The sequence below is a fragment of the Mercenaria mercenaria genome, chromosome 14, assembly GCF_021730395.1.
Source record: "Mercenaria mercenaria strain notata chromosome 14, MADL_Memer_1, whole genome shotgun sequence".
NCBI classification, from domain to species: Eukaryota; Metazoa; Mollusca; class Bivalvia; order Venerida; family Veneridae; genus Mercenaria; species Mercenaria mercenaria.
In genome coordinates this window covers 13,349,028-13,376,457 of record NC_069374.1, presented here as the reverse complement: position 1 = coordinate 13,376,457, position 27,430 = coordinate 13,349,028, and the positions used below count along the sequence as shown (strand labels likewise).

At 35.6% G+C, this 27,430-nt stretch overlaps 1 protein-coding gene across 1 annotated transcript; it reads right to left on the bottom strand.

Annotated features, from left to right (window-relative positions):
* Nucleotides 1-2,852: 2,852 nt before the first annotated feature.
* LOC123526421 (alkaline phosphatase-like) lies at nt 2,853-27,317 on the bottom strand. Its single transcript, XM_053522486.1, is given in 12 exon segments — nt 2,853-5,364; nt 9,015-9,212; nt 9,793-9,933; nt 12,539-12,730; nt 13,438-13,569; nt 14,071-14,173; nt 15,387-15,467; nt 15,469-15,492; nt 16,643-16,812; nt 18,443-18,620; nt 20,569-20,789; nt 26,990-27,317. Coding segments are annotated over 12 exon segments (1,815 nt in total). The 5' UTR covers nt 27,078-27,317; the 3' UTR covers nt 2,853-5,077.
* Between the last annotated feature and the right edge of the window lie 113 nt (nt 27,318-27,430).

The following is a 27,430-nucleotide window of genomic DNA, read 5'->3' as shown; positions in this document are numbered from 1 at the left end:
AGAAAGATACATCTCACCCACATTACTAGTTTTGCAAGAAACGCCATACACTCCGAAAACAAATAAGCAATCGCAAAAACGTAAAAATGTTATATAAATCGATGCATTTCATAACAGATAAAATTTCATTCTTACTGTTTTGTAATGTTGAGAAGACAAATATAGACGGACATATGATAGTTATAAATATGTTTTAGAATAATGTGACAAAGGAATAAGTTCTAGTGTATCGTATTTAAGAAGCCTATAAATTGTAAAAATCGCTAATTTCCATAGAAAATCCAAATATAAACATAGTCCTGTCTTTTCTTGGTTTTCTGCATGATGTATTTCACAAAACATGAAATGTTTTTGCAGACTTAAGCATGTTTAAGAGATCAAATTTACGCCACAGACATGACTTGTGAATTTGTTGTTTTTACAAATCGCATCGTATCATGGCCTTGCACGATCTCGAGCCATTTTAATGAACTTTGTTTTTTTTTTCTAGCCATATTTCCTTTTTTCAGGATTGAATTTTCAACTTGTGAACTTTAATTTCGTGCTTATATACTTATTACTTAAAGGGTAAAGGACTTAACCAACGCGTAAATGGTTATTTGTTTTATTCTTTGTTGTTTCTTTTTTTTTTTTTTTTTTTTTGTTTCAGGTGTACGTCTGTGATCTATAATAAACGGACGGACAGTTCAATCGCTATATGCCCAGGGAAATAAATATTTTGCAGATGACCTTTGTCCCTAATTTCTTTTCAAAATAACATGAACACTGCTGAACACGAGTCTGTCGATTATTACAGATTTTTAACTTTTTACAAGTACCTCATTATGCCGCTAACGAGAAATCGCAAAAAAGGTGGAGATCTACACTGTTAGTAATTCAACAGTAAAGGAATAAATGATGAGATATGAGTGTTTCTTTACACATGCATTGACAATGTCTGGTTTAAAGTGACACTGAAAGCGAAAACAGCTCTGAAATATGTACAGCAAACACGTCTTTCTGACAATTTGTCTATCTATACTGTTTACAGAATTAGAGTCCTTTATGCATAGCCTGAATGACCATGATTACTACAATGTTAGATGCTTTAATTCAGATATTTGTCACAACAACTCATAGGAAAATCAAATTACACGGTAATTGCACAATCTCGTCTAATTACATAAGAACTTGGTATCATCGAATACTCTGTTATTCATACAATTCGTTAGACAATTCGTCGGTCTACTAAAGCACTTGGTCGAGAAAATTCTGTTATAAATAATGCACATTTGTATTTTTCACTAAACTAATTACTTAATAAGTCGAGGATACCTTTTGTATTTCCATAAACTGATTTTAAAAGATTTTAACTGAATTGCTTCGTAAAATTTGAATACCATAATTTTAGTTCTAAATGTACAATGACTAGATAAGTTATGATTTTAATTTATTATGATACAGTCAATTACATTGAACATACGTTACTCATAGATTCATCATAACTAAAACATGTCATGATATAGGAATGAAATGTATATAGTAGAATGCAAGCCATCATTGGGGCGATCGTGTGTTAAACGGTTTTGTTATATTACAATTCTACAGAAACTGTTCTTACCTATATTGAAGCGTCATAACTTAAGATTTTAAATGCTGACAGCACCGATTGTCATATAACTATCGAACTGAAGTTATTCAAGAAATGTTTACACTGCTATCAACCTATTTACTATGTATATAATTGTAATCTGAGAAGGTTTTAAATGGCAGACAATGCCTTTTCCTACAATAAACCAATAAATGGGTCGTAATTAAATGACACGACCTTACGTTATTAACGAAATGCCATTTTTTATTCAATAAGATGGTTAAAAGCTATAATTTTAGTTCAGGTTATGGCCCTTTCAATGCAGTTTCTGAACATGTAGAGGTTATAAAAGGTTGTAAGTAACAATACGACCTTATATTTCTGGGACGTCTTATAATTATTTGTTCTTGTGGTAATAAGGGTACACTGAAATACCTGAAAATAACGTATTAACTGTAAATTATATAGAGTTTGTAAATTATATAGAATTTACAGGGCATAGGCACGCGCTACCGTAGAACCTTGAAGCCAAAACCCAGCATATCGCAGTACCTATGTCTCTTTAATCTTCCTACTGACTGTGCTGTTGGTGGAAAAATACATACTGGAGTGTGTTTATCATCCTGTATAGTATAAGTAATAGTCGAGTGGCCTGAGGCTCGGCTACTGCGCAACCTATGACCGACAGTGGACTAGTACTGCAACTTACAGTATAAAATGTGTATGTCTTTGTAGGGTTCAACGTCATAACTAAAGAGCATAAGGCGCCTGTCGTGCATTTCTGACCCTAGGTGCCTCTCCGAGCATTATTTCAGACAAAGGCGGGCACCTGAGTATTACCGCGGATTTTCTGCAGCAAAGCTGTACGTTTTCATCTCATGGAAAAATGATATGTGGAGACATTACTAGTTCAGTTTAGTTACAGTCTATGCGTGCTTTTTACTTTGGCTGTAAAAAGCATCAAGCATCTTAAGAGTTATTGTCAAGTCAGCTTTCTATGTAAAACCTGCATTATTTGCAAAAGAAGTCAAATGCAGTCATGATACTAGCTGGGTTCGAGCCCATCCATCCATACCTTACCCACTGCATGCCATTATACAATTTCTTGCTTGGTATAGATTACTGGGTATTGAGTATAGATTGGATTAGAGTACAGAAACAGTGAACTGTCTAAGATGGCTAAACAGAAAGCGCAATAGTTGCCCGGGGAGGACATTTATAGTATCATATAACTCTCGCGATTTTTACCTTCGCAGTGTGAAAAAACAATGTAAAACGGGAACATTTTTTTCTGTTTAATATATAAACAAAACAGCAATGTTATTTGTTCGATCACTAAGAAAAATAAGTTTCTTTCTGTGTTAACGCATACATGTATATGCTGTTAGGTAAATAGGATCAGACTCCAAAGACAATCAGCGTCAATACAGTCGATGGAACAGGTTAAAAATGTGGCATGGACGAACAAAGTTTAATTTTTAATCCTGAGAACACAATAAGTCATAGACGTTTATATCTGCCACCTTATCATTCTAGTACTTTGCTGAACAATAATAATCAAAGGCCTGAATGGCCTGAGTCGGCTAATGATTGATGTACTGGCAGTATAGTCTACCAGTTTCAGTTTGTTTTTAGTTTTTTTCTTAAAATTTCATAACACAGCTCGATATTTACCCAAAATATTATATCCGGATACGATTACACTTTTCTCCAGTTTGAACAATATATTTTACAGGCAGTAATTAATTGGCAGTATCTGACATTGAAGTTTACGGTTAAATTACCTCTTATTTAAATCTTTTCATAAAAAAGTTGTTTCGTTTCGCCAAACATAGACGATCTACTTTCGATTTCAAAAACTACAAGAAAATACAATTTAATGTTTCGCCGATTTGTTTATTTCTCGAAAAATAAGAATTAAAATCATTTTTAATATCAGTAGTAACTAAACAAACCAGTAAGAGCTTCTTCTTCCGATAATTTATCCGTTTACTGACTGCAAAATTCAACCCACGCAAAGTTTATAGAAATCATACGATGCGTGTTTACGTTCAATGTGGGAGAATTAAAGCTGATCGGCTATGTTACCTAACGCATCCAGACGATTCAGATTTTGTTTTTAAAAAAGCATTGTGTGCGTTTCTGTAATTTTTTATACGTTTTTATACGCTTAGAAATTATTAGACATGCGTATTTGCATTATTTCTATACGTAATTTACGCTAATACGCATCTTATCTGGAGCCCTGCTGGAACTATTTTTTGTCTTTCGCTGGATGTTACCCAAGCTTTGTAAGCCTGCGCAATTCTTAAAATGCACATTTATGCTTAATGAGTTACATTCGAGAATTGCACAATTACAAGTCATAAATATGACAGATTACATCGTATATTGGTCATAGCAAAGGGAATTGACACAACTTAACTTCATTCATGAAGTGAACTGTTTGAAGTTTGAGAAATCTAATGGAACTACATCCCTTCACTGTGTTATTTGGTCCATTTAGAGAATCGTTGGATAGCAAGGACTCGTCAAAAGGCTTTCAGCCTTTAGCCGACTCAAAAATCTTCGTATTCTTGGCAATCTTAATTCAAGCGAAATACAAATGTAGCAATGTATTTTCTTTAAGCAATTTAACGGGATGCTGGCTTATCTTAGTTTCTTACAGGTTTGCTATTTAACATGTTTACTTTCGCAACTTATCTTCGCATGTCATGATATTCGATGATAAAACGGCAGATATAAAAGCGTTTTCATTGGTGGTGACAGTTACTATACATAGCGATAAAATCTTATCTAACCTGGATGTAAAGTAACTAAGTAGGATTGAACCTGGTTTTAGTGCTGTTAATTTATCTTTATTTGCACGGTGTGCTTGGTGTGCTTTTAGGGGGAAAATGTATGATTCGGATGGAGAGAAAACTACCGCTTTGTACTCTTTTGCTCGCTTGTTGTGCGTAAACTGTTTACAACTGGACATCGAAGAAAGATTTATCTAAAAGAATATATACTGTCACTCATTGGTAAGAAAATATTTCTTTTTAAATATGCGGACTTGGAAGCAATGTACATGTCAAATATTTTTTTACCCTGATTATGGCTCAGAGGGAAAATAATTATAATGACATTTTGGTATCTTTCTCAGAATACATCATTATTGTATTATCTTCAGGTGTGTGTGGTTCATGTACCATACTGTATCCTATGTACGTTACTTCCCCCTGTTTTAGGGATATTTTATGATAACAAAGTGTAAGATAGTTGCTGCGTTCCATAGAACCTGTTAGAGTATAATATTACCTAAATACATCATAATATTGTTAATAACAAAAGATAATATGTAACGGGTTAGACATAATACCAGAGAAAAATGACATGTATCGCAAATGTTTAACGGATAGTCATACAGTGGTCTTTGTTCTTAAATGTCATGTATTTCCTTGAAGTTAACAATGATACGAGGTAAAATAATCCGTCTAGTATATTGTATGTTACATGTTTCGTCATTTAAAAGACAAACATCCTTATCCAAACAGCAAATTCCAAAACTACTACGTTTGATTCTAAAAATAGACCGCTGTTAATTTCCTGAACGTCAGATGCAGCGCAAGAATCTTGAGATGAATAACCGCCAACACAAGATGCATACGCCATTACATGGGCGATATAGTTCTGTTCATGGACGCCATGGAAAAGATGAGCCATTGGTCCTTGTGCATAAATAGCCACATCCTCCCCGCCGTGCGTCTCTGATTTAAGCTTTACTCCAGACTGTATTCTGTAATCCTTGTCGGCTGTAAAAGCAGAAGTACAAACATATTATTATTATTGTTCTATTTTGTAATTTGTTAATCTTTTTTTTCTTTTGAGAATTTTTACAAAGGCATGCCATAGGGATATAAAAACTGCATTTGACCTATGTTGCCCAAAGCTAGCCAACCAACAAATAAGACTGTTATCTTAAGATCAAAATGTTTGAACGCTCCGAGTGTCGTATAATGACTTTAAGAAATTCTTAGATAAGCATTATTCATCTTGTTTTTCGGTCAAGTTATAAGTCACACACAAAAGCATTTCGGAATGCTACTTAAAATAACTTCAGCGCTTGGTCATATCTGGAAAGTGACAGGTCAAGATATCTCGCCCAGGTTAATTACCCTCTGGCCACGTTAGTACTTCGCGTTATGATTGTTGTTTTGTTTCTAACTAATTGCTTTGACAGATGACTAAATGAAATAATGACATGTTTGTATTATTATGGTCAAATGCGTGCCTTTTTTGAGAAAAACAATTTAGTCATTCCTATGAAGTTTTCCTTAAATACCACTAATTTCTGGGTAGAACTTCAGTATCAAACTTGCTCGTCCGAAATGTTAGTTACGTATGCTGATACTCCATACGATTTAAGTTAGTTTAGGACGGAGGCAATTAATTGAAATATAATTGTTAAAGTTAAACATTATTGAAATAATAGAGATTATGTTAGAGATTTGTGAAGAGTGACATTCATGTATTATTAACTCAGAACTTAGTACAATACTAAACAGTAGTTATTATAGTGATCAGTTGTTGTTGTTGCTGAAATTTAGTAGCGTGGACCCTTAGACCTTGTTACACCACACGCGGCAAATATCTCCCAAAAATCTTAAAGTTAAGTTTCTACGTCAAACGAGATCTAAAAGAATTTACAGACACTGAGCACTCCAATTAGTATCGGCTGCTATTTTCTGGCTTGTTTTTGGCATCTGCTCCAGTATTAAATGTCCAGAGCATAACCTCAAGAGAATGTTTTTCCTATAAGATAAATCGTCCCTCGCCTTATTATTAGTATTCAGCAAAACTTCTTACAGTAGTCATTGACATTTATCTAACTTGTTTTGGCGTTTTAACCGTCAGCCATACAAATAAAAGGATTAGATTTTGCCATTTCCTTCACTGACAGGAATGTACTTTAGTTTAAACATATTTCATTTGTTTCAGTAATATATGAAACATTTACAAAACATTAATTAAGGAATTAGACAGAAAGCATATCAGCTTACGGTTGTCCTCTCCCTAGGAATGACCTTTGGAAAGTGAATGTAGATCTGAAGATGTAGATGTGACACGTGACACAATTTTCGCCATTTCCTGCACTGACAGGAATGCACTTTGGAGAGTGAATGTAGATCGTAAGCTGTAAATGTGACAGTGGCACATTAAAGTGAGTTTTCTATATATTCTCATATACGGCATATGATGGTTAGCAAATTGAAATTTAAGGGACAAACAACCCAATTTCTCATCAAAACATGGTCCAAAAAACAGATTGAGGATGTATATTTTGCAAGAGAAACCCTAATGATCAACATAGCTTACTATTCACGGAACCGAAGAGTGATATAGTAATACGCTGTCATTTTCCCTTACATGTAGATTTAGGTGAAGAGGTAGCGGAATCGTTTTAATTATTGACTAGCATGTATTACATTTTATACTTCTTCATTCACATTTGTTTTAGTATTGTATGTACAGATAGACTGCATACTTTTATTTCTGTTTATTAAGGAAAATATTAACAATTCTGTCTCTGTCTTGTTTTCCTGTATTTTTTTGTTACGTTAAGATTTTGAGATAACATGGCACCCCATTCGGTATCCACATAATCACCTAACCTTCTTGTAGTTATAGACAACGTACAGCGATATACTGTATAAACTATAAGTTTCTTGGGTCATTTTCAAGCTGTCATATAGAGCATACCTTAGATAATAGATAAATAATCCTTTATAATAAGCGAAAATGTGGTGTGCAAGTTATCTTCAAGAAAAAATTATATTCTTTTGTTATAAATCCAGGAAACGCACTTTTGTATCGTATTGCTATCCTACTTGGCTGCACAAGCATAAATACTATCAGAATTTGGTGCCAAATTCCGACCCATTGCTATGCATAATGAAAAATTTAAAATATCGTCGTATTTAAAATTTAATGCCATAGTATGCCTTTCTTCGGGCACATGCATGTACATACTTTTAAACTTCTTTGCTGACCTCTTAAACTACAAATCTCATTCCAATAGGTAAACAAAGGCTTTCTACAAACTGGGGCGTCAGAAACATTGTAAGAGCTTAGACATTAATGGCATTGCAAAGGGAGAAAATATGTACCAGCAAAATAAATCATTGTAAAATTCCGTGAAATAATTTAGATAGACAAAACTTACTTTTATGTGTTATTACTTGTCAGTATAAACTCTAGACTTAAAATCTACCTAAATATTTCTCCGAAAAGAACACTCTTATTCAAAGACTTTGCCCGTTAAATTTCACAATTTTCCGGCTAAATAGGTAACGATTATACACTTTGATATAACTAATTTTTTTTGTGGGGATGAGTGGGGGGGGGGGGGGGGGTGTTAATGCCGTTTTTCAACAGTATTTCAGGAACTAACTAATTAACTAACTAACTAACTAACTGTAACAACCTGCTAAAACAACTTAAAACGTCAAAAGCTGACATGTTGTCTATCTCGCTCATACGAACTCGTATAAAAATACTCAGGTAGATCTAGCACACATTTTATTACGATTCTGTGTAGAGAATTGCGAAGACTTGACGAATCCTCAGAACATTCGTTCCCTATTTCAGACACTCCAGATCAAGTTTTGCACAAATTGCACGATGTTTTTTCATCATTTCTGTCATATCAAACCTGACATTATCACAACATATGTAAAGACATACTTAGATCTCATCCATTATTTCTAAAGTGCTTTACACATAATATCTACTCAAACTAATTTGATTAGTGTATAATACTTAAGGTATTTCTGCACGTTCGGATTTTTTTTACTATGTAAAAGTTAATTTGACCACGATTTTCAAAGCAAAACTATACACTTAGAAAATTAGGTAGGCCAATATAAAGATATGTTTATGTGTTTGTGTGTGTTTTTCAAGACACAATTGGTTCTTCAAACATTTTGTGATAAAAGTGTATGATAAATCACTAATTTGACATAGACTTTAATGTTCTCAAAGTTGTTTATTTACACATTTCCTTTCATGCTATTGTAACAAATGTGAATGCATGTTAACACCTTAACACTGGAGCTTTAAAACAGAAACATTGCTGGTTTTACTAGTTAACACACAAGTTACCAATTATTTTTAACATATTTACGTTTCTGTATGCTCCAGCCAATACTTATTCTAGGTTACCTGTTTAAAAAACGTGTAAAACTACCTTAACCCACGTCACCAATATTTTCAGTCAATTGTTTTCTTATCAAGAGCGCGGCTTACATGGCTGAAGAGTGACTGCAAGTTTGTTTTATAAACGTTTAATTTGTTCCCGACTTATACAATTGATATTGATTGCGTCAAATGCATGTATCAAAATACAGGATGTTTAGGCTAATTCAGCAATGGATACTGTAAAAACTTCAAATTGTTTTTAATCATAGTGTCGTATGAACTTTTCGAACTTTGACACAGTCAAAACTAAAATGATAATACATCCATGAAAGTGCATAATGCTTTCTAAACTGTCTCTGTAAATCGTCTTCAGATCGTTTGTCACGACAGTTATGTTGTGTTAGCGTACTGTTTAATTTTCCAGCTTGAATATTTCGGCTTGGATGGTTCCAATACTCCAGATCTGAAAGCAATTGGTGTTGTTCAATCCTTAGGATATGGTGCTCTTTTTAATTTGGTCTTCTGGCAGTTTCTGTGATATATAGGCTCGATAACCACTGGCCCCTTCTCTAAATGCCAGTTGTTTAGTTCTGCTTATTGTTTTCTCGTTTAGGGCAAAGCCATTATATAATCTGGGGACAATATGCCGCTTTTCTTGGAACTGCCCCCTGTGCATCATTGAAGGTGCACGGTCCGGGGTTAGAGGGCGTGGACTGTAGCCTGCATTTCCACCACCGTCCATGAACAGGCTCAATCCAACCGAGCCTGCAACATTTTTATGTATGTCGTGTCGGGCGACCTGCGGATTTCCACATTTTTATTGTATAAGATTCAACTTTTACATGTATATGACACGAATTATCTGTAGGAATTGTGTTATCACCGGAAATTCTTTAAACGAATTGGTATTTGGTTCTTTCCTCAGAATTACAAGACAGATGCCTGCAGACTTGGACTGACCCCTGCGTTAGAAGTTACAAAGGTATAAAGCCATGTATGTAATTAAAGGCAAGAAAATGTAAGTACATGCAACAGTTATATACCTGTATCAACATTTGTGAGGTTAGGTCTAACAGTTGCATTTACATCTGCATATGCGCCCGGTCCATTTGCATAATTCAATGTCGTGAAAGGTTTGTTGTCAATTGCCAGCGTGTTACGACCCGCCGGGCTTTGGGTTAATCCTGTAAAATGAAACATTTTTGCATAATGACAAACATGACACATTTAAGAAATAATAAGTTCCTAAGTGTGGTTTATCGTAGAATAGCCCATGTTTTTAGTTCTTATGCGTATGAATATATCACTAAGGCCGTATAACGGCCTGAGAGATATATTGTTTCGCATAAGAACGAAAACCTCCGTGTATTCTATGAAAAAAATGCACACTTGAGATCTTGTTATTTCGACTCTAACACGACATACTTGAAACAACAGTATTAGAAAAAAATGGTAACTATTTCTTCGACATAAACTACACTTCGTGCTACGCACCTGGATTTGGCTAATAAAATTCCCTCCCAGGAAGACTGTAAACGATTCTTATCATTGGGCGGTCTCCTAATACAATGTCGACTGTGTTTACAAACGTCACGTGAATTTCATTCATAAAAAAAGAATTGCAGGGGGTGGGGGAAAGGGTGGTTGGCGGTATAATGAACAGTCAAAACAATCCTTAACACGCGCATGGGTTGTCGCGAAATAACCGTGGATTCAATTTATTTTATGTGTATGTAGGTTATTTGCTAGTCGTGTCAGAATGAATAATAACAATAAGGTTTCAAAACTTCTATCCGCGTTTAACCCTAACTGCTTGGACTTCTAAAATTTAATTATGATTCCTTGCATTTGTAATAAAATAATTCTTACTGGATTCCTATACCCATGGTTTGTCAGCGATATTGACCTTGCATGTGTGGATCCGACTCCTGCCTGTGTCATTGACCCTAAACTTATGGCTGTGCCATTGACCTTGAAGGAATGAACACGACGTTTGCCTGTGTCAGTGACCTTGAAGGTATGGAACCGACTCTTGTCTGTGTCACTACCCTTGAAGGCAAGGACCCAATTTTGCCTTTGTCACTGACCTTAAAGATAGGGGCCCGACTCTTTCCTGTGCCACTGACCTTGAAGGTTGCCTTTGTTATTGACCTTGAAGTTAGGGAATTGACTCTTGCCTGTGTCACTGACCTTGAAGATTGGGACTTGACCCTTGCCCGTGTCATTGGCCTCGACTCTAGCCTGTGTCTTTGACCTTGAAGGTAGGGATACGACTTTTGCGCACGACTTGTTTTCCTATCATGCTCAACAAAAAAATAAAAAAAAATATTGAAATGCATTGAGTACTTAAAAAGGTACAGCCGGAACTTCCTAATCCTAACCCCAGTTGCCCTTGCCTGTCACATGTTATTTTACTGGTTCCTTGAGGTAATGGAGTCCATTTAATGTTTATGTCTGTAAGAGTAAGTCAGGTTACTACACGGTGATCAATTATTTTTACAGGCCAGCAGCCCAACATAGAAAACCCCACTGACACCTATCGTACGCCGTACCAGGCAACCTGCAAAAGTTATTTATTGTGTGTGAATATAATGAACAGAAGAGTTATGTTTATTTTTTGTTGTTTCTTTTTTCATTTTAACTTATTACTATAGCATTGCGCCAAGTTAGCTGCAGGACCGACGGTAGGATAAGAGGACGAACGGGACAAAATAATTCCAATGTAATAGCTAAAACTTCTGTTGTGCTGTATAAAAAGTAACGTACTAGCTTACAATAGAAATTGTCATACTTCGTTTCATCTAGAACTATATATGCGAGACAAATCGAATATAAACTTCATGGTTTTCTTCAACAGAAATTATAGTTCTTTGTAGAATATAATTTCAAGAAAATCTATATGAAACAGTATTCCCTGGCAAAATAGATAAGACAGACCTCGTTGTTAAAAATTGATCAGTAACACAGTTCCTTTTGGTAAGTGAAACCAAAGAGCTATAAAAATAAATAGATTGGCAACTTGAAAGGCATATAAAGCAAATCTCGCCAACCTCCCGTGACAAAAAAATGAGATCTCGTTTAACGGAAGTGTCGCTTCCTCCACGCGCCATTTTGTATGCGAAAGCAATTATTCATAGGTAAAATAATTATCACCGTATGACCACGCTTCTTTCGATGGCAAAAAAAAACGTGTTTTTCGTGTCTAAAGACCATTTCAAATTAAACTAATTTTGTTTTAGAAGCTAACATGTATTTTAAATGTATTTTTAAAGGTACAAATTGTAACTCCATGCTCGCACATGTTTGTTTTTAGTAAGATAACGCCGAATCACGCTCTGACACGAGCTCACGCGAGATTACAGCCAGTTGCCATTCTGTGTATTTTATACTTCTTTGGTGAAACTGTATAAAAATACGTTTATCTCGGGTATTGTCAAACTGGCAGTGAAAGCTGTATTAAAGGCCAACTACATATAAAGACAAACTGGTTCTAAGGACTATCTGCTCCACATACTCGAACACTTGTAGTGTACGTTAGAATGGGTAAAATTCACGACGGTTTTATTTTCGTTAATTTTCGCGAACAGAGAACACGCCGAATTAAAAAAACCTTAATTGTTAACTCCAGAAACATAAACACTTTCTAAACAACGCATACATGTCGAATGTCTGTCAAAACGAAATGTATTTGACGCGAAAAGTATTCAATATACAATATGGTAACTTATAAAGACCACCAGAGATAAGGAACACTTTTTGGCTCTGTATATACATAGTTGACTGCATTACCAAATAAAGGATTTCCTCTGGTCGGGTATCCGCCAATAGTAAAAACATGCGAGTGATCCGCCGTAGTTATAATCAAAGTGTCCTCCTTGCTTGTCTTTGAAACTCCCATTTCGACGGCGTCGGCAAAAGCTAAAGTCTCATGGAGAGCTCTGACTGCCTGTGCGAAATGATGGCCGTGGTCTATCCGTCCGCCTGAAAGCAGAAAGCTACACCAGTCTATTGAACTTTATATATAAATTTTATGCTTTCAATACAGTATTAGCGAACCTTCTACCATATAGAATGTAGTGATACTTTAAACAGAACTTTAATTTTCAACTGCCTCGGTAGCCTAGTTGTACAGCGTTTGCTTCGAGTGTGGGAGGACTAGGGTTCGAGCCGCGTCATACCAAAGACGTAAAAAATGGTACATATATCAGCCAAGGCGCTCAACATTAAAATAGAAACTGGCTTCTTCTCTCCTGTCATACCTTCGTGGATTTCATGAGACGTCGGGTACGATTAATATAAGTTGCAGAACACTTGCTTCACAATCGACTTAAAATAAATAAATACAAAAAATACAAACTAAACAGAATTTAAATCATTATGGTAGTCAGTTAATTAACGTTTCTCCCATGCACATATATAGAAACACTAATCTTCTGTACACAATGCTAACAAAGATAAAATACAAGGGTGTTGATCAGGTTATATTCATTGTCTCATTTTGCACAAATGAAAGTTGTTTGTGCAGCTCATTTTACTACTAAGCTTGTCGGGGACCTCTATGGCTTGTTGTCATCGTGACTGACTCCAAAATCATTTGCCCTTGATATATGTTGGTTAGAGTGAAAAGTTTTCATTTGATGAACCACCATTAGACCTTACTTGATGACTGAGCAAAATATTCATACTACCTTCTACAAGCAAAAAGAATCCTTTTTTGTTTTTACTGAGTATTCGAATTGCCTTTTCAGTCATTTCTGCCAATGATGGTTCCTCTTTATTTCTGTCTATTTCGAATTTCATATCATCTTTGCTGAATAACCCTGTAAGTGAAAAATTAAACATAGCAAAACCGATGCCCAGCAATAAAAGTCTTTGGACAACTGTATGAATAATGTGTATTTTTTATTGTCGTATCAATCACAATTTTACATGTGGCAAATAAAAATATTTTCTGTATTGCCATAAATAAAAGCACCTAAATTTGTTGCGATAGGCTAGGTTTTGTGAAGAATCTCCAAGTGTAGATATAAATTTATACCATGACCCACCTAAAATAACGGACGGTCGAACGAACGAACGAACGGACGGACGAACGGGCGGACGAACATATAAGCTAGCAGTTTATGCAAATTCTCTACAGTGACTTCTACAAAAACATCTATAGAACGCTTCGAGTTATCCCGTTCTTTGCCGCAGTAACTACTTTTAACATAGAAATGCGTCTGCATAATATAGCAGCAAATCGTTTCAACTTTAATATTTCACAGAACATAGGAACTTTGAATACCATACAATACTAATAAACTGATTAAATAACTTACCAAACAAATAATCCGTCTTTCCAGGATCAACATCTTTGAATTCCGTCATATTCCAGACATATCTATACTTCCTACCAAGATCTGCCTGTTTCTGTTGCCATTCCTGGTGATTATATGAATTTATGGTAAATTATCAAAGCGTCATACCTATTATTTCATTTTAAATATATAGAATAATCAAAAAGAAAACACTAAAAGGCAGCTTTTACTTTCATACACAAAAACATTGCAATATCAACATATAAAACGTTCAACACTTGTCTGAATCACCATCACCATGTCCAGTTATAGGCAAGAGTACATAACTCCATCACGAATTTTGGCGGAATTATGGTTCCTTTTAACATAGAAATATTGGTTAAGTTTTTTGTTCCAGTTCACATTTTCTGCAAAGTGTTTGACATATGGCTTTGAAACTTTGAGCACTTGCTTATCATCATAATTTCCATCTGTAGGCAAGGGTTCATAACTCTGGCAGCTATTTTGGCTGAATTATGGCCCTTTTTGGACTTGGAAATTACTTCAGTTTTCGTACAAGTCAGTGTTTTTTTTTTCAAAATGATTTGACATGTGGCTCTGAAACTTTGAACACTTGTTTATCATTATGATTTCCATCTGTACGCAAGAGTGTATAACTCTGTCAACTATTTTGGCTGAATTATGGCCCTTTTTGGACTTGGAAATCAGTTAACTTTTTCATACCAGTCAATATTTTGCCTAACCTGTTCGTCGTATGGCTTTGAAACTTTGACCACTTGTTTACCATCATTGTCAACATATGTAGGCAAGACTTCGTAACTAGGACAAGGAATTTAGCTCAGTTATGGCCCTGTCTTGACATAGAAAGTTGTTAAGTTTCTCATACCATTCCATATTTTGTCTAAACTGTTTAATATATGGCTTTGAAACTTTGAACACTTGCTTACCATCATGGTCACACATTGCCATTATAGTGCAAGACTTATCCGAATCCACAAATACAGGAACATTGTTTGTCTTATCTATTTTTTCTTTTATCTGAAAATCTGTGGTAATATTTTGACCCCATACTTCCACTGATTCTCCGAAGAGTCGAACGCACTGTCAACCGACAGCTCTTGTTTAGGTAGGCAGGACACAAACTGTTAGGCTCTTTATGCATTATTTTGACCAAGTGGAATCAAAAATGAAACACGATATGCTGAATAACTTTCCAATAAAGTTGCATGACTCTAGGTCAAACACATTAGGAGCTATGCGTGGCACAAATTTTCTCGGACAGAAGGATATTCGGGCGGACATACTTATCACGTGTGTCTGTGAAAAATCACATTTACCTGTATCAAATCACGGTTATCTCTGCGCCCTTTCGTGAGTAGGCCACTCTGAGGGTCATATGTGTTGTTTTTCATAAATTTTTTCCCGACCACCTCCGAGGATTACCTAAAATATATATAACTAATATTCATATATCTAAATATGGTTATACTAAGGAGACAAAAGATCATATTAGTTCGAACCTTAATGCTTTTTGTTTGCAATACATTAGAAACATATTACTTATTAACGTATATGAATTGTCGGCGTACTCAAAAGACCCTGAATGACATCTGCCGCATTATAACATGTTTTATATAAGTTATCTTATTATATACTCATTTCTATTCCCCGTTAAGTTACAACGGTACCGGAGACGTCAATTACATTTTTCCATGTACTGACGCCTGAATTTCATATTGGCTGGTGCGTGACGTAATTTAATGTGTGTCGTTACACTAGTCATTTCAATTAGTTCAGTATTGTCAATTTTATTCAGGCTATTGAACAAACTGATAAATTAAAAATAAATATTTACATTACATTTATACAAGTTAATATGTATATAAAAAGGTTATTATCGTTGCATCTGGAAATATGCACTCGTTCTTTAGCGGAAGAATATTTCCGCTGCAGAACTCGTACATATTTTCAGATACAAAGTTAATAACCTATAAGTATATAACCTTTAAACACAATAAGGACAGCCTTATAGGTGGAAAAAAAGAAAAGGTTTTAAAAGATACTGATTTTTTTTTCAACGTCACGGCTGTCAGTTACCTTAATTAAAGTTTTGTACAATCTTGTCCATTGCAAGTTACCCGTATGGTACAGGGTTTGTTCAGGGAACATACTGTTCCTTGTCGTTTTAAGGAGAATTTTTGCCCCACTCGGGGACGGAACATGATATTCATGGTGTCTGACGCTTCACATACCTAAATATGATGTACCATTTGGGTTGAAAGTCTGCTATGTGTGAGCGCACATTTTCAAGTATATGTGGACATATATATATATACGTCCACGTGATGGCACATATAGACACGCGTAATAACACTATTGCACCTAAGTAACGCTGTTAAAACATTTCTGAAGTACTAAATTTTAACTTATATGTTCTCGGGTTAATTGCTTGCACATGCAAAATATGCATTTTATAATAAAATAAATGGATTCTTGTTATCAATATGTCAAACATTAGGGAAAGCTCAGCACTTCGTTCCATTTTCATTGCTATGGCGCACAATTTTGGTGAAGAACTGGTCACATGACTGACCTGGATATCGATATTATCATCAATCAGCTGTGAAGCGATATCTGTACAGTTTCCAGCACCCTCGTCAAAATCGGCATCGCTTTCCCACTTCCGTTCAGGCGTGTGTGCGTAAAGGGCCGCGGGTGTGGCATGCGTAACCCGTGTTGTTGTAACCAGACCTACAGATTTGCCTGTGAAAAAAATTCAGTACTGCAGATAAAATCTGAAAAGTAGATCCCTCGGAAGCACCATCAACAAGGCAAACAGTGAAGGTTGCAGACTCGGTTTGATTGAGTCTGTTCGTGAGCAGTAATGGAAAATGCAACCCTGCACACGCTCTGGCTTAAGCAGTATTCAATATTCAAATCTAAATCAGTTGAAATTAATGATCCCGAAGAACTATAAAATATAACAACACTGAGATGAAATCGGGACGCCACACAGCATTAAGCATTAAAGGTGGTTTTTTGATTCCATTTATAATAATAACAGCTTGCGTACTGAAACTGTAAACACTACGCGTAAAGGCTGTCACATGATAGTACAAACGCAGTCTTGTCCCATTGCAACTTCAACATTAAAGGTAGTCAGTCGCATTTGAGCGACATTTTTGTCAGTTTTCAGTTTTCATATATTATGTTAGAGATTTATCTATGGAGCAAAAAGAAACACAGAGTAAGATCCTGTGGAAAATTTATTACCTATTATGAAATTTTGTAATTGTCTCCCTTTAATATAAAAGTATTTAATAAGTGGAATATTTCTTTTGATGTGAAAATAATTTCTAGTTTTACATTTGCTTTTGATGAATACTTGCATATTTCAACTACCTGAAACAGAAGGCCAATTTCACTGTGTTGCTTCGAAATTAATCTATTTTGAATCTATCTTGGTTGCGCAGACAAGGTAGACAGATAGAGGTAATAACAATCTTATAAACTTACATTTCTAATGAATTTTGGCAAAAAATAATGTACCTGTCAATGCAAATCTTTGATAGTACTTATATGCATGTTACCTTAGGCAAATATTGTTCATTAAATTTATACTTATATGCTAGCAAGGATGGGAAATCAAATTTTCAGAACAATTTCAACGAAAATCTGACGTATACTAAGAACTCGGTGTAAACAGTCAGTCAGTTAAGTTTCCAACAAATCCATTTCTTGACAAAATTTGTATTGGCCACCTTTAATGTAATAAGTAAAGCAAGAGGTGCACAAAGGGTGAAATAGTTTAAATGATACTTTTATTTTACACCCCACGCAATATAAGGGCTCGTATGAACTTTAAGACGTTTTTATTTTCTTCTCCGCTCTGTCCAGGCTTTGCCAGTGCTAGTTCGACTGAAATTGACCTTTGCAAGAATTTGCCTTCTCGATCTACTATCCGTTCATAAGTTCTAATTTACTAAATTCTGGGTTACAGCAAAATGAGTATATAACATCCTTAAGTCTAATTCTAAGTCAATGTTACAGCCTTTAAATGTTAATGACTAGGGACCTAGATTTTATGGATCTATGCATTTTCAGGGTTTTTTAAAAAAAAAAAAACTATGACCAGCTTTACACAATGTGCAAATAGAATTTCTCCGTTGAACAGTCAAAACAATGAATGTAATTGGTATTTCATGAAGTAGGTATTAAATGAATATAAATGTTATTTTTCGCAAACATACAAGTTGTTAAAATACCGTTCCGTAATACACCGACAACAAACAAAACGGTATGATTTTTATTTTTTATTTTTCAGATATTAATCGGATATTTATACTTTATTACTGCACACATGCTTTTAATAATAACAGAAAAATGATATAACCTGCATCCAAGGACCAATGTAGAATGCCTTTTAACTTTGAGCCGGGCGTCATGGAAGCACATTCACCTTTTCTTGTTCGGGCATCACATCCTAAAGCCCCTAGATTCGTCTTGACACCACTGAAAATAGCAGTAGCTGTTCCGGCAGAACCGGCAGTCTGGGCATCTTGACAATACGTCTAAAAGAAATGAAACTAAAGAGCTATCAATGAAGCCGATTGAAACACAAAAGACGAAGTTTTAATACAGCGGAAGTGAGCGCACTTTGTGGTTTCTTTAAGGCAACAACTGAAGTTATAGTTAATTGAATTTGGAAGATAAAGAGCATAACTGTTTATAAGCTACTTGACCTTAGTGCGACCTTAATCTTAGGTCTAGTTACCCGTGTGGTGCATATATTTTGCTACATTGCGATATAGAACAATTAATTAAAGGTTCATCGGAAAGGAACAACGGTTAGAAGGTGGTCTCTGGGGCATTATTTTGGGCACGGGTCCTGCAACTGGCGGAAGTAATCTAGACTGGAGCTGAATTTTAAATCCCAATGTCAGTAGAACTGGAAGTAGTCCTCAAACCCTGAGAAAAATTATGTAAACTTCAAATATGAACTGGACATGGAATGTTACTTTCTGACGTACAGGTACTTGATTATATTTGTTTCGCATGTTTGAGTATATTTATCTTCACAACAAGAGTCAACATATCAAGAAACCAATAAATATTCGAATCTGGACAGCAAAGCTTACAAAAGCCTCATACATTCATTCAGGCATTAATTGCACTAGCAAAGCTGCGAGTCTTTTATAGTGTAGGGATGTCGGTCGTATTATCTGTTTGCACCTGGTTCGATCCATGCTGTGGTATCTAATATATATGAGCCGCGCCATGAGAAAACCAACATAGTGGCTTTGTGACCAGCATGGATCCAGACCAGCCTGCGCATCCGCGCAGTCTGGTCAGGATCCATGCTGTTCACTAACGGTTTCTCTAATTGCAGTAGGCTTTAAAAGCGAACAGCATGGAGCCTGACCAGACTGCGCGGATGCGCAGGCTGGTCTGGATCCATGCTGGTCGCAAACCCACTATGTTGGTTTTCTCATGGCACGGCTCATATTTACTTAGAAGCCTGGCAGATTATGTATCTTTTGAATCAGGAGTAAAATGTAGATAGGATACATGTGCACCAACTTATCTACCACTGTCTCGCCATTGTAAGGCAGCAAATATACATACACATTTATATATCATTTAAGCAACAGAGATAATTTAGATCTGCCCGGATGTATTAACGGTCCGTGTTAGAGGTTAGGATTCATATATAAGTAGTAAATATCACATGTCTCAAGTAGTCTGTATAAAGCTATATTTTGTTTTCGGTTGGTGATAATAAAGGGATATATATGAAAGCATAAGTGATGCAGAGTTATGCTCCTATGGTACATTATCTATAAATGTCCTCTAGAACTATAAGCAATTTGCTTAAATATCCTACAGTACTTTAAGAGATATGCATTCAGCAAAGGGCGATAAATACAGAAGTGTAAGGGAGTAAAGTTCCGGTTCTTGCACCCGATCCGCCCTTATGTCATGCTGATCATTGACGTCAAGCAAAGTTCCAAACTGGACATGAAATCCGGACGAACGGATGAACCATTACGAACGGAAGTTGCAGTGGCTATATGTTGCGAAAAGGTAGGGACATGAAAGGCAATTAAATGGATTGTAGGTAATGTGAGCTTGTTACTTGTGAGCCGTTATGCTTTATACTATATCTGCTTAAAGAGATGAATATAATTATGATATTTTTAGTTCGTCGAGTCTGATAAAATTATAATTGAAATTAAACAAGAATATTATACTGATCCGAACACTATAAACAAATAGGAGTAACAAAGATCTTACCTTGACCTTAAAAAGTAATGGAGACATCATTACGAGTAACTTGGCAACTTAATTTCGAGTGAAAACTTTGTAATAAGGCATATTTTTGTTCTATGTTCTAATAAAATTTCGGCTTTTGTAACAAAATTATGAACGGTCATGCAAGATCAGTTTAACTTGTTAGAATAAAACTGATATGCGTTTAACCCTATTGCCGAACTTAATATGTACACTATCAAAGTATACCTTTGACAATCCAACATGTGGAAATTCTTCGAAGCTCAGTATTTCTTCTTCCCCTGTTTTATTGTTAAGTTGACCCTTCAAAATCCTCGCTGCAGTCACAGTTGATACTCCCATACCATCGCCAAGAAAAACAATCACATTCTTAGCTACTGCAATATTTGGCTTTATCTGTTTTGCCTTCTTGAGTTCACTAGTTGCCAGTTTGTTCCAGTGGTCCCGAGCTGAAATCAATACTTGATAGGGAATATAACGGGTTTTAAGGTATTTTGTGTATGTGTGTGTTTGTTGTATGTGTGTGTGTTTGTTTGTGTGTTCCACAGCCATGAGTTGTATTTTAGCAATTATCAAAATCAGACAGGTCGGATTTTAGTACGTGTACATGTATGCATAAGTTTATGGCTATATCGACATATTAAAAACAATTTTACATTTGTTTAACAACCGTGACATTTCAATAACGTATGTAGATAATTGCGTAGATAAACAACACTTAGATAAACCTCTTGCCTCAAGACAAACAACACTTAGACAAACCTCCTGCCTCCAGTTATACAACACTTAGAGAAACCTCCTGCCTCCAGACAAACAACACAAAGAGAACCTCCTGCATTCAGATAAGCAGCACTAAGAGAAACATCCTTTTTCCAGATAAACAACAATTAGAGAACGTCATGCCTCCAGATTAACAACACTTAGAGAAACATCCTGCTTCAAGATGAACAACATTTAAAGAAATATTCTGCCTCCAGATTAACAACACTTAGAGAAAACTCCTGCCTCCAGTTATACAACACTGATAGAAACCTCCTGCCTCCGGATAAACAACACTTAGAGGAACCTCCTGCTTCAAGATAAACAACATTTAAAGAAATATTCTGCCTCCAGATTAACAACATTTAGAGAAACCTCCTGCCTCCAGATACAGAACACTGGGGGAAACCTCCTGCTGCCTTCAGATAAACAACACTAAGGGAAACCTCCTGCCTCAAGATGAACAACACTTAGAGAAACTTCCTGTCACCAGATATGCAACACAAGGAGAAAGCTTCTGCCTCCTGATAAACAACACTCAGAGAAAGCTCCTACCTCCTGATAAACAACACTAAGAGAAATACCCTGCCTCCAGATAAACAACAATTAAAGAATCCTCCTGCCTCCTGATAAACAACACTTAGATAAACTTCCTGCCTCCAGACAAACAACACTTAGAGAAACCTCCTGCCTCCAGACAACACAAAGAGAAACCTCCTGCATTCAGATGAGCAGCACTAAGAGAAACATCCTTTTTCCAGATAAACAACAATTAGAGAACGTCATGCCTCCAGATTAACAACACTTAGAGAAACATCCTGCTTCAAAATAAACAACATTTAAAGAAATATTCTGCCTCCAGATTAACAACACTTAGAGAAAGCTCCTGCCTCCAGTTATACAACACTGATAGAAACCTCCTGCTTCAAGATAAACAACATTTAAAGAAATATTCTGCCTCCAGATTAACAACACTTAGATTAACCCCCTGCCTCCAGTTATACAACACTGAGCGAAACCTCCTGCCTCCGGATAAACAACACTTAGAGGAACCTCCTGCCTCCAGGTAAACAACACTAAGAGAAACCTCCTGCCTCCAGATAAACAACACATAGAGAAACTTTGCCTCCAGATAAACAATACTTAGAGAAAATCCTGCCTCAAGATAAGCAACACTAAGAGAAACATCCTGTCTCCAGAAAAACAACACTTCCTGCCTCCAGTCAAACAACACTTAGAGAAACGTCCTGCTTCCAGATAAACAACGCTTTGACAAACTTCTTGCTACCAGATAAACAACTCTAAGGGAAACCTCCTGCCTCCAGATAAACAACACTAGGGGAAACCTCCTGCTGCCTTCAGATAAACAACACAAAGGGAAACCTCCTGCCCCAAGATGAACAACACTTAGAGAAACTTCCTGTCACCAGATATGCACTAAGAGAAAGCTCCTGCATCCTGATAAACAACACTAAGTGAAACCTCCTGCTTCCAGATAAACAATACTAAGGGAAACCTCCTGCCTTCAAAAAAAACAACACTTAGAGAAACCTCCTACTCCAGATAAACAACACTTAGAGAAACTTCCTCCCACCAGATAAACAACACTAAGAGAAGGGATCATTTCATACGAGCATAAATTATAAGAATGCTTTCAGCATTGTATGACACATGTCATCTAAACATGCTTGTAAAGACTATATTATGAAGTATAAAAAGAAATCTGTTCAAAAAAGATGATTGAAATTAAACTCCTGAAAATATTTAAGTGTCCTTTTGGTGTTGATGATTTGTATAAATTTAGTTACATTTCAATTGGATCGAAATTGTTTGAGAAGTTAAGTACACAAGGAACAAACGTACATGTAATGTGTATAAAGTCACGCATGGGACAAAACTCGAGAAATAAAAGCATATATGAGCCGTGCCATGAGAAAACCAACATAGCGGGTTTGCGACCAGCATGGATCCAGACCAGCCTGCGCATCCGCGCAGTCTGGTCAGGCTCCATGCTGTTCGCTTTTAAAGCCTATTGGAATTGGAGAAACTGTTAGCGAACAGTATGGAGCCTGACCAGACTGCGCGGATGCGCAGGCTGGTCTGGATCCATGCTGGTCGCAAAGCCACTATGTTGGTTTTCCCATGGCACGGCTCATATGCAATGCAGGATTATTATTTGAGTCACGGAGTATTCTCTTGCTCTATATATACATATTAGACGTGATCTCTCAAGCAAGTTTGACTGTAATTAAAACTGAAAATCCGTTTATAGCACTGAAGGCTACCTTCCACCCTACTACCCACTAACATTATTTAACTGAGTTTATTAGAATAGTGAGTTTGTTTTTTTTTAACAAACGATTTTACCACTGTAACAATAAATGTATGCCAAATATAATACTAAAATCAAGTTTTGCAGTCAAAAATTGTTACTTATTAAGTTACACTTGCATCGTAATCTAAACAATATCAGATTCTACAATAATGTGGAAAAAAATGATCTTAAAATGTATAAAGTGTAATGAATTCCGCAATGTAAGTTTATATGTTTTTTTAATTGCTTGGATCTTATTACTTGTTAATATGGGCATAAGCTGCAGTGTCATTGCATTTGTAATATAAAATGGGAATAAAAAAGCACTTGATAACTCCGTTCGAATGATAGAAACAGACAGCAACCTCATACAGTAAATAAAATGAATGAATGGAAGATGTGAAATTCAAAAGGTTGCCGGAAGACAGCGTCTTATAGAAATGGGAAACGCATTTTACAAATTTTATACCACGAACAGTTACTGTAGCGAAACAATTTTTCAATAAAAATTCTTCGATGGAAATCATAGACTTAAAGTACTCAAATTTAGAATTAAACAAACAATAGCAAAACTCTTTCGGACAGAGTTGTTGAGTCTAATTACACGCTTAGACTTACTATTGCTACATTACATACAATGTATTGTACAAGATTGAGCCATTATTTTATACACATAAAAATTTGTAAATTTATCATAGCTTTAAATGTATCCATAATATTTGTGTCAAACAAATTAAGTAATTCATTGTAGGTACAAAATTCAAACTTTGATCTTCCCAATTTATTTTCAAATAATTAAGCTCCCTACCTGTAGTATCAGAGCCAATGATGATGGCCAAAGGCGTTGACAATATATCAAAACAATGTTGAAGTACTTTTCATTCAAAACAATTCTTACTCTTTAGCAAACAAAGTCGAATGAGATTATAGCAAAACCTGTCTTAAGCAGCCATTAAAGGGAGCGAGTCAGTATGACTGCTTAAGACAGATGACTGCATAAGTTATGTTGAAATTAGTTTGTTGCTACTTAATATAGGTGACCGCCTAGGCAGGATTTACTCTGTACCTCTGTCAAAGTTTTATAGATTAATAGATTATATTGTTATCAGATGTGTGCAAAATGTGTTCCTGAATCTTCATTTTTAGCTCGATTATTCGAAGAATATGTAGAGCTATCCTATTCACAACGGCGTCGGCTTTGGCGTCGGCGTCACACATTGGTTAGGTTTTTCGTACCAGTCCACAATTTGACAAACCCTTTTGTCATATGGCTTTAAAATTTTCAACACGTGTACAAGTACAATGTCCAGTTTTAGGCAAGAGTACTCAACTCTGTCAAGGAATTTGACTGAATTATGGCCCCTTTTAACTTAGAAATCTTGGTTAAGTGTTTAGTAACAGCTCATATTTTGTGCAAATTGTTTGACAAGTGGCTTTTAAAATATGACAAAGCGTAAAAATAAAAAGGGTAAAATATGAAAGAAGCAATGAAACAGATGAGGCTAGAGTATGAGGCTACTGCAAATGTTTGTGCATATATTAGCAAACTGTAGATTTGTAAGAAAAATACAGGACCGTAGCTAGGATTAGTCTTAAACACCATATACCTCCACCTCTTCCCCTGCATAAAAACTGTTACAAATCATTGCGCAAAGTAGGCCTATTTAGATTGCATTTATGTCGGTCTCCTACTTACGAGGATATGTTTGAAGAATTATCAGATTTCGACGTTTCAGTCGTTCAATTAAGATATTCCACTTTTTCATAAAATTTATTAGCTAGTTCAGTGTTTGATAAAACATTTCTGTTGCATATACATATCTGAAACTCTAGAACACGGTTAAAATAAATGTACTTGAATATAGACTTTAAATTTGCCTAATGTAGATTTTGGTACTCCTTGTCCTACCGCTTTGTAAATAATTCACAATTGTCATTCATTTGAATATTTCTACTGTTGACGCGCACTTTTATTTCACTATAAATGTTCTTTGTGCCAAAATGTAGATGATACCGTACTGGTTAGTATCAACAAAAGTTTTACCACTATTACAAAAAGGTGGATGCCAGGTTAACTGAATTTGATAGCCTATCCTTTCATGATATTTTCATGATTTAAACACGTTTATAACAAACAGTTAATAATCTTCAAAAGATTTATGAGATAAAATACTGAATCAAGTTTTAAACTGTTAACTCAGATTACTGTGTCAAAATGACATTATGTGTTATCAGTTACATTTGCATCATATCTAAATGCCGCTAAATGCAAAACGTCTCTAAAATACTATGGAAAAAAATGGTCCGATGAAACTGCTTTTAAATGTAAATAGCGACATGCATGCCACAATGTAAGTTTTTTGCCTTTTTAATTGCTCGGATCTCATTACTTGGTAATATGGGCATAAGTTGCAGTGTCATTGCATTTATAAAACAAGATGAGAAAAAAAGCTCTTAAAAACTAAGTTCGAATAATATAAACAGACAGAAACCATAAAACTGTAAAAGTAAGGCGATTCAAAATATTGTTAGACACTTTATAACGGTATTCTTAACAAACACATTACAACGAAATAATCACTTTGCAAAAATAATTTCTATGATCAGACAGAACCTCGATATATATATGATATATTATACCAGATATCAAATGTTAAATAGTTGTGTGTGAAATCTGTTCAATGGGGTTCCGTTTGAACCATCGATATTTTCATTTTTGAACCTCATATCTTGAAAATCGAAATCACGAAACTATGATGATGAAAGTCGGAAACACGATGGTGAGAGTCGAAATCACGATGGTAAAAAATCGAAATAACAATGATGTAAGTCGAAATCACGATGAGGAAAACGCGATATCATTTTGTGTTTTCACCATCGTGGTTTCGGGTTTTCATCATCGTGCTTTACGCTTTCGATTTCCGAGGATGAAAGTAGAAAGTTCGATGGTGGAAGTCAAACCTACGATGGTGAAAATGTGAAATGATATCGCGTTTTCATAATTTTAGTTTCGTGATTTCGACTTTCACCATTGTAGTTTTATGTTTCGCCATCGTAATTTCGACTTTCACCATCGTATTTTTATGTTTCGCTATCGTAATTTCGACTTTCACCATCGTAGTTTTATGTTTCGCCATCGTAATTTCGACTTTAATCATCATGGTTTCGACCTTCCTCATCGTAGACAATTATATGATGCCACATGCAAATATCGAGGCTCTACGACTTGCGGTTTTGGACAAGCAGACATTTTTAGTTTTTCTTTTCGGTTGCCATGGCAACCAGAGTTTTGTGTGGAATTAAAGTCTTTGAATAGTATTGCAAGGGTCATCCAAGAATACATGTGAAGTTTGGTGTAAATCTGCCCGGTTGTTTTGAAGAAGTAGATATTTTTATAAATTGTTGACGGACGCACGACACGACGGACGACTGACGACGGACATTGAGTGGTCACAAAAGCTCACCATGTGCCGTTGGCTCAGGTGAGCTAAAAATTACAGTATACTAAAATATACCATTTTGGTATTCATGTGCGAGGCATCACCGAAGTGAACAGCATTGAAAAAATGTACTTACTTTCGCCATTTGCAGAAAAGGAATATTCCGCTGCGCACACTAAACAACAATTTATCAAGAAACAAAATGCACACAGTTTTACATCCATTGCGATTGTTTTTAGGTTCAGATATATTATGACCCCCTCACTTCTTAATCTTATAAATAAGGATGATATTGATGAGTGTCGGTGCACCGCAACTTTACGCAAATGGCACTTGTAAATCAATTTTTAACCGACAGTATTTATAACAAAACGAACCCGTTCCTCGAATTTTTCCGCTCAACTACAAATTGTAAGCCTTGCACTTGATAGTGTCTATTTGCATACGTTGCGAGTCGCTGCTTTTAACACAGGTGTATTTTCGCTTTAAGTATTATTTAAGGAGTAAACATAATTCAGTACCTTATACTACGGAATCCTGTTCGTGCCACTTAAATTGTCGCCTCGCCAACACGCGA